This window comes from Tetrahymena thermophila (genome assembly GCF_000189635.1).
Source record: "Tetrahymena thermophila SB210 genomic scaffold scf_8254666, whole genome shotgun sequence".
Classification (NCBI taxonomy): domain Eukaryota; phylum Ciliophora; class Oligohymenophorea; order Hymenostomatida; family Tetrahymenidae; genus Tetrahymena; species Tetrahymena thermophila.
Window position 1 is genome coordinate 187,795 of NW_002476433.1, and position 13,874 is coordinate 201,668.

General features: G+C 20.8%; 4 protein-coding genes across 4 annotated transcripts; 3 read left to right on the plus strand and 1 right to left on the minus strand. All coding sequences in view use genetic code 6, as the record gives it.

The window, feature by feature from the left end:
• Positions 1–1,081: 1,081 nt before the first annotated feature.
• On the minus strand, positions 1,082–2,246 carry TTHERM_00399590 (hypothetical protein; the record flags this gene model as incomplete). Its single annotated transcript, XM_001014031.2, has 3 exons — positions 1,082–1,248; positions 1,307–1,548; positions 1,675–2,246. 3 exons carry the CDS (start codon positions 2,244–2,246, stop codon positions 1,082–1,084), a joined length of 981 nt encoding a protein of 326 aa, XP_001014031.2.
• Positions 2,247–3,721: 1,475 nt separating this feature from the next.
• On the plus strand, positions 3,722–4,784 carry TTHERM_000399609 (hypothetical protein; the record flags this gene model as incomplete). The annotated part of the gene is made up of 6 exons (XM_012797213.1): positions 3,722–3,771; positions 3,812–3,898; positions 3,965–4,054; positions 4,258–4,347; positions 4,404–4,461; positions 4,557–4,784. 6 exons carry the CDS (start codon positions 3,722–3,724, stop codon positions 4,782–4,784), a joined length of 603 nt encoding a protein of 200 aa, XP_012652667.1.
• Positions 4,785–6,013: 1,229 nt separating this feature from the next.
• TTHERM_00399610 (transmembrane protein, putative) lies at positions 6,014–8,217 on the plus strand (the record flags this gene model as incomplete). The annotated part of the gene is made up of 7 exons (XM_001014033.2): positions 6,014–6,033; positions 6,712–6,793; positions 6,958–7,033; positions 7,102–7,128; positions 7,185–7,268; positions 7,352–7,629; positions 7,690–8,217. 7 exons carry the CDS (start codon positions 6,014–6,016, stop codon positions 8,215–8,217), a joined length of 1,095 nt encoding a protein of 364 aa, XP_001014033.2.
• A 3,585-nt stretch (positions 8,218–11,802) lies between these two features.
• Positions 11,803–12,030, plus strand: TTHERM_00399630 (hypothetical protein; the record flags this gene model as incomplete). The annotated part of the gene is made up of 2 exons (XM_001014035.1): positions 11,803–11,827; positions 11,891–12,030. 2 exons carry the CDS (start codon positions 11,803–11,805, stop codon positions 12,028–12,030), a joined length of 165 nt encoding a protein of 54 aa, XP_001014035.1.
• Positions 12,031–13,874: the final 1,844 nt, after the last annotated feature.

The following is a 13,874-nucleotide window of genomic DNA, read 5'->3' on the forward strand; positions in this document are numbered from 1 at the left end:
GTTACCATGTATTGCTGCTGCAAAGCTATTTGATTTGAACTTTTATATTTATCTATTCTTGTTATTTATTGATTCGAGCATTATAAGCATTATAATAAAATTTAATTTTCGCACCTCTTTTGATCCTAATTAATGTTATTGTAATTATAGGAAAAAAATTTGTGAAAATCAATTAATTATTAGGTAAAAATTTAAAAACAATAAGGTCAAGTAAATTTAATATATTGTAAATTAAGTTGTAGATTATGGAGTAATCAATAAATAATTTTACAATTAATTGTTTATGTTATTTTAATAATATGTGAATTATTTTTATATAGTGTATTGTAGTAAAATATTTGCCAAATCTGTTATTTGACTTGTAGTAATTGTGTAATTAGAATATATTATAAAAATCTTTAAAAAGTAGTCTAAAAAGTTTAGTTCCAGCCAGACCACACTTTTCCTCTTGTATAATATCTTAAAGAAAATATTAATTAATTACTATTCAAATAAAATCAAAATTCGTTTTGAAAATATTTTTAAAGAAAAAAAGAAGTTTTGAGTTAGCTTTATAAATTAAATAAAAATATTTTGTAATAAAATAAAAGAAACTACTAATAAATCTCATAAAATTACAGATTCCAATCTGAAATATGAGTTTATTAAATTTTACTATTTTGATTTTAACTTCAATAAAAATATTAAAAAAAAAAAATAAACAATGTTACTTATAATTATAAATTTTATTTTATAAACTTTAAAAAAAGGATTTAATTTTTAAATTTAATAAATTTTATCTAATTTATAGTTATTTTTTATCTAGGATGCAGAGTATCAATCAATTTTAAAAACCATTATCCTCAACTATCGAGAAAGGCTACAGATCAGTATATATCATATAAGATATAGCATTTGTTATTTTTATATACTTATTATTAGTTAAAGAGTATGGATTTGTGGATATAAAATATTCTAATATTTATTTTTGTTTTTTATTTTACTATTTTAAATTTTCAAGTTCTTAAAATAAGATAGATAGATAGATAGATAGATAGATAGATAGATAGATAGATAGAAGTAACAAGTATTTATGGTATTATCAGTTCGACTAATTTAGTATTATAGAAGATAGTATTCTATAATCAATTACATCTAGATTTTGTCTGTTTTCACATTTTGATAAGAAGAGTTTAATTTATTCTAATTGTAACTCTTTTGATTAGAATATTTTAAATTACTCTTAGAGGTGATTTAAATTCATTTCATCTAGTTAAAATAAAAATTAATAAACTTTAAGCCTTTAATTAGATAAATAGAAGAATACCTGATAATTTACTCGTCGATGTGTTACCCTAATTTGGCCTTATTGATTCAATTGCTATTCCTACAAGATTTAAAGCAGCAAGTTATTCTTTACTTAATAAAATCATCACAGCTTTTTTTAAAAATAATATTTCCTTGTAAAACTTAAAAAAATCTAAACTATCATCTATAGATTTTTCTAATTAAACTTAAGCATCTTGATCAAATCCTACAGATTTTAAAAACTCCTTACGCTTGAATAATCTATTAAACAGTTGAAAGTAATAAATATTTAATATATTTATTCAATAAACTTAAAAATAATTGAATAAAATTTTAAGCTTTGCTTGCCAAATTAAAGTTTATTGAAAATTAAGTAAAGAATTTTACCTATTTGAAAATAGAATTTTCTCAAGTCTCTGCTAGATAGAAATATTATTTAAATTTTTGAAATTCTAGTATATTTGCTATTTAATAACATTAATATTTTTAATCTAACTTTTTTAAATACCAGGTTGATTTAGTTAGTTAACATTCTTAAAAATGTTATAATTGTTTTGAGTTTTTGATAGATCCTTAATTTTTATATTATTAGATCCTTTCTGTTAGAAATTTGATTTTTATTAATAAAATGATTCATTTCTTTAAACATTTGGGACAAAAACTCTCAATTTTTTTTCTAACTTTATAGAATTCTAAAATGTCTCTACCCTATTTAGATTTAGTTTGAGGTTTTATTATTTATCCTAATTTTTTTATTTAAAAATTTCATTTGGCTGTTCTTATTCATACTCTTCTTTAATAAAGTCATTTTCTTTTTTTTCGCTATTGCTAGTCAATAACTACCGAAATACAATTTAACTAGATTTTGGTGTCAAACTCTATGGTAAAATATTATGTTGACTTTCTTATTCTTATTCTAATTCAGTTTAAGTTTGCTAATTTTCATGATTTTAATTCATTTATTATTCTTAAAATTGTTCATTAAAATTGACAATCTTGTTACAATTAATGACTTTTAAATATGTACCTAAAAATAAGTTTTGTAATAATATAAAAAAAATGTCTCTTCGAATAAAACTTTGTGCCATCTTTCTGCAAAAATACCCTAAAAGTAGAAGCAAAGCTAAAACACTATTACAAAGAGCTAAAACTTGAGTAAATATTGGGTATTAAATATTATAGTAAATAATGCTCTCATCTAATCTAAATGTTATTTGAGATAACATTTTATTACTTTTATTTTAAATTAATTCTGAACGAGAATAAGCATAGGTTTAATGATTAAACGAATTTAAAAAAGAGTAAATTTCTTTTTATTAAATTAAAAACCCTTTCTTAACTTAAGTAATTGCTTTTTAAATTTGTAATTCTTCATAAATAAATTGATTTTTCATAGACGGACTTTATATCAGCTTATATTGATCTTAAACGACCTATGAAGATGTGTTAAAATAAGAAGTTTATATCTTATAAAAAAATCCATAACTTAAATCAAATTAGTCTATTGATTATTAGTCTGCACAATTATCTGGAACAGTGGTTTTGTATTAATCAGTATCTTAGCAATTATATGTGATTAGAGTTAAGTATGAAAATAATTTACTAAAGTCTGCTAAATTAGTTAACTTAAGATCAGGATTTTAACTCAAATCTAAGCAGTAAAAGCCTTTTAATTATGGATTTTAACATTTTACTATATTCAATCGTATAATTTGAAATTTATTATTATTTGAGGATATATAATAACTCAAAAATACTTTATATATTTTATTTTACTCTTCTTCTAATTCCATTAAAGTTTTACCCTATAAGAGTGAATAATAACCAAATGCAAACATATCACTATTTAATTAAACATCAATCCCATCAGATACTATACCTTGTTATCTAACATTAGGTTCCATCTATCCATCAAAGTAGAGGTATGATTAATAAAAGAAGTAAATGCCAGTTAAAATAACAATTATGATTGTTAAAATAGAACCGAAAATAGTTCTTTTTTTTAATTATTATTTACTTGCATTAAATTAAATTGATTCAGAGAATATGTCTAAATTCTTAAAAAACTCCAATACCTTTATTTTTGGCATTTATTTCTACTTTTCTTTCTCAAATTTTTGTTTCAAATAATCAATCTAATTTACTAATTTTTTGAATAAAATGATGATTATATAGATTTGTGAAATAGCAAAATCACTAAAATTAAATAATACATATAATTAATAAAAAAAATTGAAAGCAATATTATACATTATCATAACAGAAATAAAATATTTTAATAAAACTCCACCTTATTAAATAAAAACTTTTAAATAGCAAAATTTATTTATGCTAAGATAATCTTGAAATTTTAGCAGAAGGTAAAACTCTCAATCCTAATCTTCTTTAATTTACTACCTAAATGAATAAATTTCCTAATTTAACATCATTCAAAATGAACTTATTGTAAGAGCTTTCTTTTACATTTCTTAAAATAACAAGCGAGTAAGAATAAATAGCAGTAATAATATTTTAATAATTAAAGCAACAATTAGCTAGAAGTATCAAACAATGCTTTAGTAAATAACTTATAAAACTTTGCTCATCTAAAGAAGCTTTTCTTAAATTTCGGGTAAATATTTACTTTTAAAATAAATTAAACGTCTGAAAAGAAATTTTATATATTTATTTGATAAAGGTTTACAGGACTTAACTCTGTTGAAATAAAATCATTAGATAAAGTTTTAAGAAAGATTTGTTTTTTAGAGAAGCTAACAGTAGTGAGAATGTAAATATAAATAATTAAAGGAAGTAAGTATACATATTCAAGTAAATAAGTTAATATAAAAAGAGATTCAAACTGTTAGGATATTGGTGCAGGGTTTTAATTTTGATAAGGAATTGAGTCTTTACATAATTTAAGATCTTTTTTTTTACTTATGGAGTAAATTTATTATTTGCTAAATTTTATTTTAATTAAAAAATATAAAGTCTTTCAAATATTTCGCATGAAGTTGTTGCTATGATAGCTAACTTATATAAAGAATTAGTTTAGCTGAGAAAACTTAAATTATGGTTGAGGTAAACTAAAAAGATAGATTTATTTAATCACTAATGAAAAATTAATATCAAAAAAGATTAAATGAGATTAAAACTGACACTGCTCTTCTCTTTGTGAATGCATTTTAAAAATTAGTTAATTTATAACAATTAGATTTATAACTAGATTAATTTTAAGAAAGTTATTTCATCCCTATTTATATACTAACTAATATTTTAATAAATAAAAGGCATAATTTGATTTTAGATAGATTAGCATTTAAAATAGCAATATTGATGATAGTATCTTCATACTAAACATCAACTAGCTTTTTATGGAGTATTTAAACCATTTTTTTTTTTCTATTCTCTAATCAAATGCACAATTAAAAGAGGAGAAGCAGAAGATATAGGTGGTACTACTGAAGCCACTTTAGACAAGATAGATGAAATTTTAGATCATTTTGGTTAAGATATGAGAAAAAATATACTTTCATTAATAGCTTATAAAAAAAAGATTTCTGATTAATTACTTTTTATATTTCTAAGAAAAAAGTCTAGAATTCAGAAAATTCTAATTAAAAAATATTTTTATAATTTTCTTCTTATTATTTATATAGTGATTTTAATTTATCCTGATTTAAAATGGTGTTTGTTTGTTTGTTTGTTTGTTTGATTGTTAGTTTGTTTTTTTATGTAGGATTTTTATTTTATGAATGTAAGAATTGAATACAAAAATAAATAACATTTTATAAGTTTGGATTAAAGGTAGATTTAGCAAGAGAAATAACTAAAGAAATTTATATTAAATTTGATAGAATACGAAATTATTTTTGTAAAGTGAAATAATGAGTGCATCTAGAAAGAAGATATTATTATAAATTGAATTATAATAAAATGATTTATGATAAATTGATTGATTATTTATTTATGTATATATGCATGCTTTGATTTGGGAGAGTGAATGAAATTTGAGGGATATTTATTTATTTGTTATTTTAAATGAAAAAATATATTGTTTTTTATAAGTATTTGTTATATAAAAAATATATAAATCAAATAAGATATTAAGAAACATATTTCAAAAAAAAGAACATGAGCTAGTTTAGTTTATTTATAGGGAATGTTTCAAAGAATGTAGATTAAAAACGTTTAGAGAAAGAGTTTTCTAAGTTTGGCGAATGCACTGTCGATTTGAGAGTAAATAGATTCATTTTATTAACAAATTTAGCAATAAACTGAAGATTTTTATTTAAAAATTTTTAAACTTTGAATAAAGTGACCCATAAATCAACTGCTGGACAAGCAATCAATAAAATACCATCATCTTATTTTATTGATCTTGTATTAATTTAAATAAATCATACATACATGATTGCTAACTTCAGAAATTTGAAGCTAAGCACTTTTCAATTTTTCTAAGATTATGATTGCATCAGCTCGGAACAAATATTCCTACCTAGCGATGACTGACCCTCGGGCAGCTTTTCAATAATATCCTCCCATTCTTTATTGCCTACTCCTATATTTAGAGTCAGTAGAATTACCCTAAAATATGATTAATAAATGATCATAAATTGAATTCTGCTTAGATTACTTTGATTTATAATTCTTCTTAAAATGAGAGTATCTATCGACCAACTACCCACACACCCTTCCTACCAATATCAACCCACCAGTCGATTCAACCAATCATCAATAATTTTCTATGCTAAGAGAAACATTTGGGTAATGAAAAATCAACAACATCATCATCAAAATACCAAGCAACAAGCATCTATCTACCCATCCATCCTTCCATCCACCCATTCAACCAACATGTTCATATTCCCTAGATTAAATACCACCCAAACAGCAAAACAATAAGCTTACCATAATATAGTAAAATCAACAAAAAATTTCTTTTAATTTAAAATCATCATTGTTGAGAGAAAGAAAGCATAATATATAATATGAATTTTTTCAATAAACAAAATTATTTATATAATATTTAATATTTTCGATATCTAAAAATAGATGCTAATAAATAAATTAGCCATATTAATTGCTTACTTAATCAAATGAATTAAAAAATGTATTGTGAAAAAATATTTTTTAAGCAAATTGGATTGATTCATTATTTTTGCTCTATTTAACCAAAAAATGAAAATTAATAAGCAAAATAAACTAAAACATGATAAAATAAGTAGTAATTAATTATTTCAGAAATGGCTATTTTTTATTTATTGATATAATTAAGTAACTTGTTTGATTATAAAAAAAGGAGATATATTAAGCTATTTTATCCATTATTACTTTACAAATAAAATAGAAGGAAAATAAATAATTTCTCTTCATTAATTTCACTTTTTATTAATTTATTGTTAAATTGTGATTTTGTAATAATATATTCAAATTTAATATTAGAGAAAGTACGCATTTGTTTCTTTTAAAGAAGTCAGAGACGCAGAAGATGCCAAAAAGTAGATGCATAAAAAAGATTTAGGAGGTAAGAAATTAAAAATTTACATCCAACAATAGAAAACAAAAAAATATTTTATGATATAAAAATAATAATAAATAGTTAATTTTGTAATAAATAAACAAATATTTAAGGATTTATAATGAATTATTATTTTATGAGTAATAAATTTATTTACTTATTTATTTTAGGTTTATTGGTAACTGTTGAATGGTCTAAGTAATCAGGAAGGTTTGAAGAAAATAGCAGTGGAAGATTTAGAGGAAGGTAAATAAATAAATAATACCAATGCAAAAGAAGTAAGTTTTTTATTTTAATTTAAATAATTTAAATAGAAGAAGAAGCTCCCGTTCAAGAAGTAGGTAAAATAATAACATTTTTTTTAATATCCACGCTTGAATCATTTTCTAATTAATAGAAGAAGAAGCTCATCAAGAGATAGAAGTAGAAGAAGAAGATACTCTAGATCAAGATCTTCAAGCAACCATTCATCAGATAGAAAGTAAATAACTAAATAAATAATTTTAATTTTCTAAGTATTTTTTATTAATTAAATATTTAATATTTCTTTGTTTATTTCTTTAGAATTTCAAGAAGAAGAGATAGAAGCAGAAGTGGAAGTAGAAGAAGAACTAGAAGAAGCAGCAGAAGTGATAGTCGAAAAAACAGTAGAAAGAGAGATGAAAAAAAAACTAATGGGTCTGATAGAAGAAGAAGAAGATCTGAGTCCTCAAAGAAAAAAAAATCCTCTAGAGATGACAGAAGTCCTAAGAAAGATAGCTCTAGCAAAGATAAGAAGTCAGAAAATGGAAAAAGAAAAGACTCTAGTCTATCTCCTAAAAAATAAATCAGCTCAGAAAATAGTAAAAATTGTATTTATTTGTTGAAAAAATAATATCTTAAAATATTAACAAATTTAAAAGAATCTGAATTAAAAGATTAAGACATTGAAAACAAAGAAAGCACTCAAATTGAGGAATAGACTCAATCTCAATAATAGTAACAACAATAAGAAGAAATTATCAATGAGTGAATTATTTGTAAATTTTTTTGATTAAAATGTGAAACTTACACTTATCCAAACCATAAAAGCAAAAATCAACTCTTAAAATTTAAAAATGATTTATTTTACATTCAAAGTTGTATTTTATCTGTATTTTTTTAAAAGTTTGTCACCATTATATTTTATTATTAATTTAAGTAAGAGTGCTTTTTTCTTTCTTTAATTTTATTTATTGTTTTAAAATACATTCTTCAATAACTACAAGTCATCATTTATTCATGTATTAAACATATTTTTTTATGAAAATTATCAAAATGATAAAATTAATGATATTATTTTTTTAAATTGTAATTACAATAGAATAATTTTATCGAAATATCAATATTTTAATGTTTCTTTTTATTCTATTTTTTCAATTTTATAATTTTATGAATCAAATAATTAATGAAAAGAAAATGAAGTAATTAACCAACCTATGATTTAAAACTAAAAGTTACTTTCATTTATATATATTCTACCAGAAAAATGAGGAAATATTTATTTAAGATACCACTAAAGAAATAAGTATTTATGAACTGAGAAGGCAATCCATTATTACTCATTAATTAAAAATATATTCCTTCAGGTTTTTTTTTCAAATATCAAAATACTTTATAAAGGAGAAAGTTTTTAGAAACAAACCTCAATTTTATGAAAACTCAAATATGTCAAATAGATTATTTAAAATATTAGAAAAAATGATTGTCAAGTATTTTTAGTGATAATTTTATATATTGAAAATTAATAATTAATGAATTTTTTTGTAGTTAATTAATAAAATATTCAAATAAACTGAGAAATAAATAACAAATTGACGCAACCTTAAATTTTGATATAAAAAAGATAAATCCAAGGGATAAATATTTAAAAAGTTCTTATTTTATAAAAGAATTTTAGAATTGGCAGATAAATCAGGTAAAAAGCAAAAAGAAATAATTGTATGACCTCACAAAATTATTTTTATTGATATTATTCCTAAGTAAACTAATAAGCAGAAAAATCTGCTGCATACATCAAACCTTTTTTTTTATTATAAAATAAGATAATAAATTTAAAAGATTTTATAATACTACGCTAGGATAATGATCTTATGAGAGTTTGATTATAAAATTTATGTGAGTCAACATACAAAAAGTTATTTTTATAAATATAAACAAAGAAATAATTTCATATGAATGTATGTAAAAAGTTATTTACATTTTTTATAAAGGAATAATTATTGTCAATTATATTAATAAAGATTACTCTAAAATCTTAGTCAATATTCCAGTGCCCCCTTAATATCCCATGTATTAAAAATTTACAATTTTTTTAATACCACTCAAAAAAGTTTTTAATTAATCTTGTACTTAATTAACGAGAATCTACGGTAATTTATCTCATTAAAAAATTATTATAAATATATCCAATGGGAAATTGAGTAAAATTTAGACAGACAAAAAATGACAATCACCATCCCAGTAGAATGGAGATATTGAGTAGGGATTTAGAGTAATATAGAAGTTTATAATCAAATATTTAAAAAATATAAGAGAATATAAGAGAATATGAAATATTGATTGTATTTTAAATATTCTTTATTTCCATACTTTAATAACTTGAATAGAGCATTTTCTACATAATATATTTTGAAAAATGAATGGATAAATAAATAAATAAATAATTAGTATTTAACAAATTAAAAATAGATAAAGAGAGTAGGAGGAAATAAAATCAATAAAAAATTCATTACATAGTAACAAAATATTATAATTTATTTTTAAGATTGAAGTCCATAAAAAACTGATTTAATTGTTAATTTGTAAAGGCAAATACATAATTGCTCAAGTAGACTTGATAGATATATTAAATTATAAAGGAATAAAGTATTATTAATATTATTATATATTTAAATTTTATATCAATATATTTTTTAAATAATTGATTTCTTTTTCTGGTAAAATCTTATTTCCTAACATTATTTATTTTGGATTCTCAATATAATTTAGTAAAAACTAACTTAATTCTTCATGCTATTTCTTATTTATTACTTTACTGTTATCTAACCATAATTTTTTAATATTTTTTAAAATGAATAGATAAATAAATAAATAATTAGAATTTAACAAATTAAAAATAGAGAAAGAGAGTACGAGGAAATAAAATCAATATAAAATTCATTACCTTAATATAGCAACAAAATATAATAATTTATTATAAAGATTGTAGTTGCCCTTAAAAAACTGATTTAACTGTTAATTTGTAAAGGCAAATAAATAATTACTCAAGTAGACTTGAAAGATAGATATATTAAATTTTAAAAGAGTAAAGTATTATTAATATTATTATTTTTTTAAATTTTATATCAATATAATTTTTTTATAATTGATTTATTTTTTTAAATTTTATATCAATATAATTTTTTTATAATTGATTTATTTTTCTGGTAAAATCTTATTTCCTAACATGATTTTGGATTCTCAATATAATTTAGTAAAAACTAACTTAATTCTTCGTGCTATTTCTTATTTCTTACTTTACTATTATCTAACCATAATTTGTTAATATTTTTTAAATAGTATTAAAACAATGGTTTTAAATTTGATTTCTCAACCAAATTTTTAGCCTTCAAATTCCATCTTCTTCCTTAATTTTTTAGACTGAATTTAATAAATTTGCATAAATCAGGATAGCCGTAGGTGACTTTTGCAAGTTTGCAAAATAATTATTAAATTTTTAAATCCTTTTCATTTTCAACAAATCTCTAGAATGACTTCAAAATATTTTTCATTAGATTGGAATTTTTAGTATTGAAAATCATCTAAAAAGTATGATTGCTTGAATCACAATTATCCACAATCTATCTATCTTCACTCTTGAGAATCTCTTTACTCTATTATATATTCATAGAGTTGCATTCAGTTAAACAATTTATATCTTAAGCATTCTGCTAATCTTTTTGTTGTGCAAAGCTCTCTGCAACATCAAGAAACAATTAAATTGAAAAAACTGAATTATAGCTATTAACAGCTTTTTAGCAGCAATTTAATTCGACTTAGTTAAAAATGTTACTAATTTACATTGCAATTAATAGAAATAATCAAATTTTTTTTCCTTTATTTCTTGTTTTTATTTTTATTTTTTACTTTTTATTTATTGTTAATTTATGATTTGTTCATTTAAGTAATTACCTTCCTTCCTGTATATAATAGAATACTTACCCATATTTCTCATTCAACAACTTTTTCCCACTTCTTATTCAATTTATTATACTTTTTTGAGTTTACATTTTCTGCAAGTGTGATAAATGAATTATTAAGTCCTTTTTTTAAATTAAAAAGTTTTTCAAAATAACAGTACAATTTTTTTCAGGATTATGTCTAATAAATATTATTAGTTAACAAATTTATCTAAGTAAAGTAGTAATAAACTATCTTATAAATTATTTTATTATTAATTTACAAAAATTTATCTCAATTATACAATTATTAAACAATTTAATCGGTGTAATTTTATTTAATCTAAAAACAATAAAGTTAAAAAAAATATTTTTACTTTTTTTTTCCCTATATTTTACTTTTTATAATTATTTTCTATATAATCGAATTGCCTGATCAATCTATAATATATTTAAACATATTAGGCTATAATTTTAAAGTTATTCTTATCTATATCAATTAACCTTATCATCAACAACAATCTATTAAATAATTTATCAACATTTTAAAAAAAATTATCTAATTTAACTCCATTTTATTATATCTATTATCCTAATCATCAATATTAATCCAAAAAATTAGATACATAAAAAAGGTAAGAAATTAAAACTTATTTTAATTAAATTCAAAAATAAAAATGTTTATAATATCACAATTATAGTTAGTTTTTTTAATAAATGAACAAATATTTAAGGATCTATTGTTAGTTATTATTTTATATATAGTAAATTTATTTAATTATTCTAGTTTTATTATAGTTTTTGAATGATCTAAGTAATCAGGAAGGTTTGAAGAAAATGGCAGCTGAAGATTTAAAGGAACGTAAATAATTAAAATTCATAAAAAATATCTAGTTTTACAATTGAATTTAGTTAAACTAAATAGAAGGAGCTCTCATTCTATAAGCAGGTCAAATAATAAAGAAACTTATTAAAAAGATTAAGATATTCAAAATAAAGAAAGCACTCAAATGGAGAGAATAAATCTACCTCGAAGAATCGTAACAGTAATAGGAAGAAAAGTGAAAAATTTATAAATTTTTTTTTGAAATACGCAATGAAACTTACACAAACCCAACCAAGATATCTAAATTTTAAAGTGATCTATTTTAGATCCAAAGTGGTGGTATTTTTATAGTACTTTTTAAAAAATTAGCCAGCCAGTCAGTCAGTCGCCTTATATTTTATGAAAGATTGACTTTTCATTCGTTGTTTATTTTATGTACTATTTGAAAATACCCACTTCAATAATTACATTTAATTGCCTTTTTATCTTATTTTATAATTATAGATTCTCAAAACACAAATATTTAACAAGATGACAAGGTTAATAATATTATTTTTTAATTTTTTTCATTCTATTTAAACATTTTATGAATCAAATAATCTATGAAAAGAAAATTAATTAAAAAACTATTTGTGATTTAATAATCAAAATACACTTTAAAATATAAATTCTACTTCAAAAAAAGTGAAATATTTAAGATATTGCTACAAAAAAAATATTTAAGAACTCTTATTTAAATAATCCATCATGATTTAACAAATAAAAATGTAGTCTTAAAGGTTTATTATGAATAAACAAACCATAATTTTTAAACAGTTATTTATTATGATTATATTTTTTACCTCGTTGTTTATTGATAGAAAGTTGAAGACAATAATATAATCTTGAATTTATTTTGCATAGAAATTAGTAAAAATATATAAGAAAGATTTAAAAAAATTAAATCCATCACCAAATATTCCTACTGAATAGCTATTTTATTTGAACTTTTATAATATCTATTCTTAATATTAATTGATTCAAGCACTGTAAACATTATAATAAAATTTACTTTCCCTACATCTTTTGATACTAATTAATGTAATTGAAATTATAGGAAAAAAATTTGTGATAATCAATTAATCATTAGGTAAAAAATTAAAAAAACATAAGGAATCTAAAATTCTTTAAATAAATTCAATAAACAGTTTTTTTATATCACTTAGATAAATAAACCATCCTAAAAAGTACCAAATAATGAATACTTTATACTACCATTACTATTTGATTTGAGGTACTAACTACAAAAAATGCTTAGATTAAAAAATATTATTATTATTTCAGAATTCTCTTAACATGATAGAATAACAAAAAGTTATGAAATAACCATATTTTTCATAAGTATGGTGGGCAATAATTAATTTTTAATTTTATAATAATATAATATGTGCAAATTTGAAAAAATGGTTTACTACTCTAATTGGTTCGTATTCTTATTATCTATTATATGTTTGTTATTTTGATACAAAAAATTTAGAATAGGCAGATAAATCAGATAAAAAGCAAAGAGAAATTATTGGGTAACCTCGCAAAATTTGTTAGATTGAAATTTTAAATAATTAATTGGTATTACTCTTAAAGTATACTAATAAGCAACATAATTTACTGCATACATCAAGCCTTATTTGTTTTTATAATAAGGTAAAAATTCAATAATTTTTATAATACTTGGTATGGATAAAGATCTTTCGAGAGTTTAATTATATAATCTATGTGGATTAGCATACAAAAATTTATTTTTATAAATATAAGTAAAGAAACAATTTCATATGCATCAATTAAAGAAACTATTTAGATTTTATAAAAGAATAATTTAATCAGTATATCATCTACTTTTTTATTAACAATTGATATTGAGTTGTATGGAGGTTTCATAACTAAATATTAAAACAGTATAAGAAAATATGAAATAGAGTTTTTATTTTTATATATCCTTTATTTCCATACTTTAATAGAGCAACTTTATACAGAATATATTTTTTTAAATTAATAGATAAATAAATTAATAATCAGCAGTTAGCAAATTAAAAACAGAGAAAGAGAG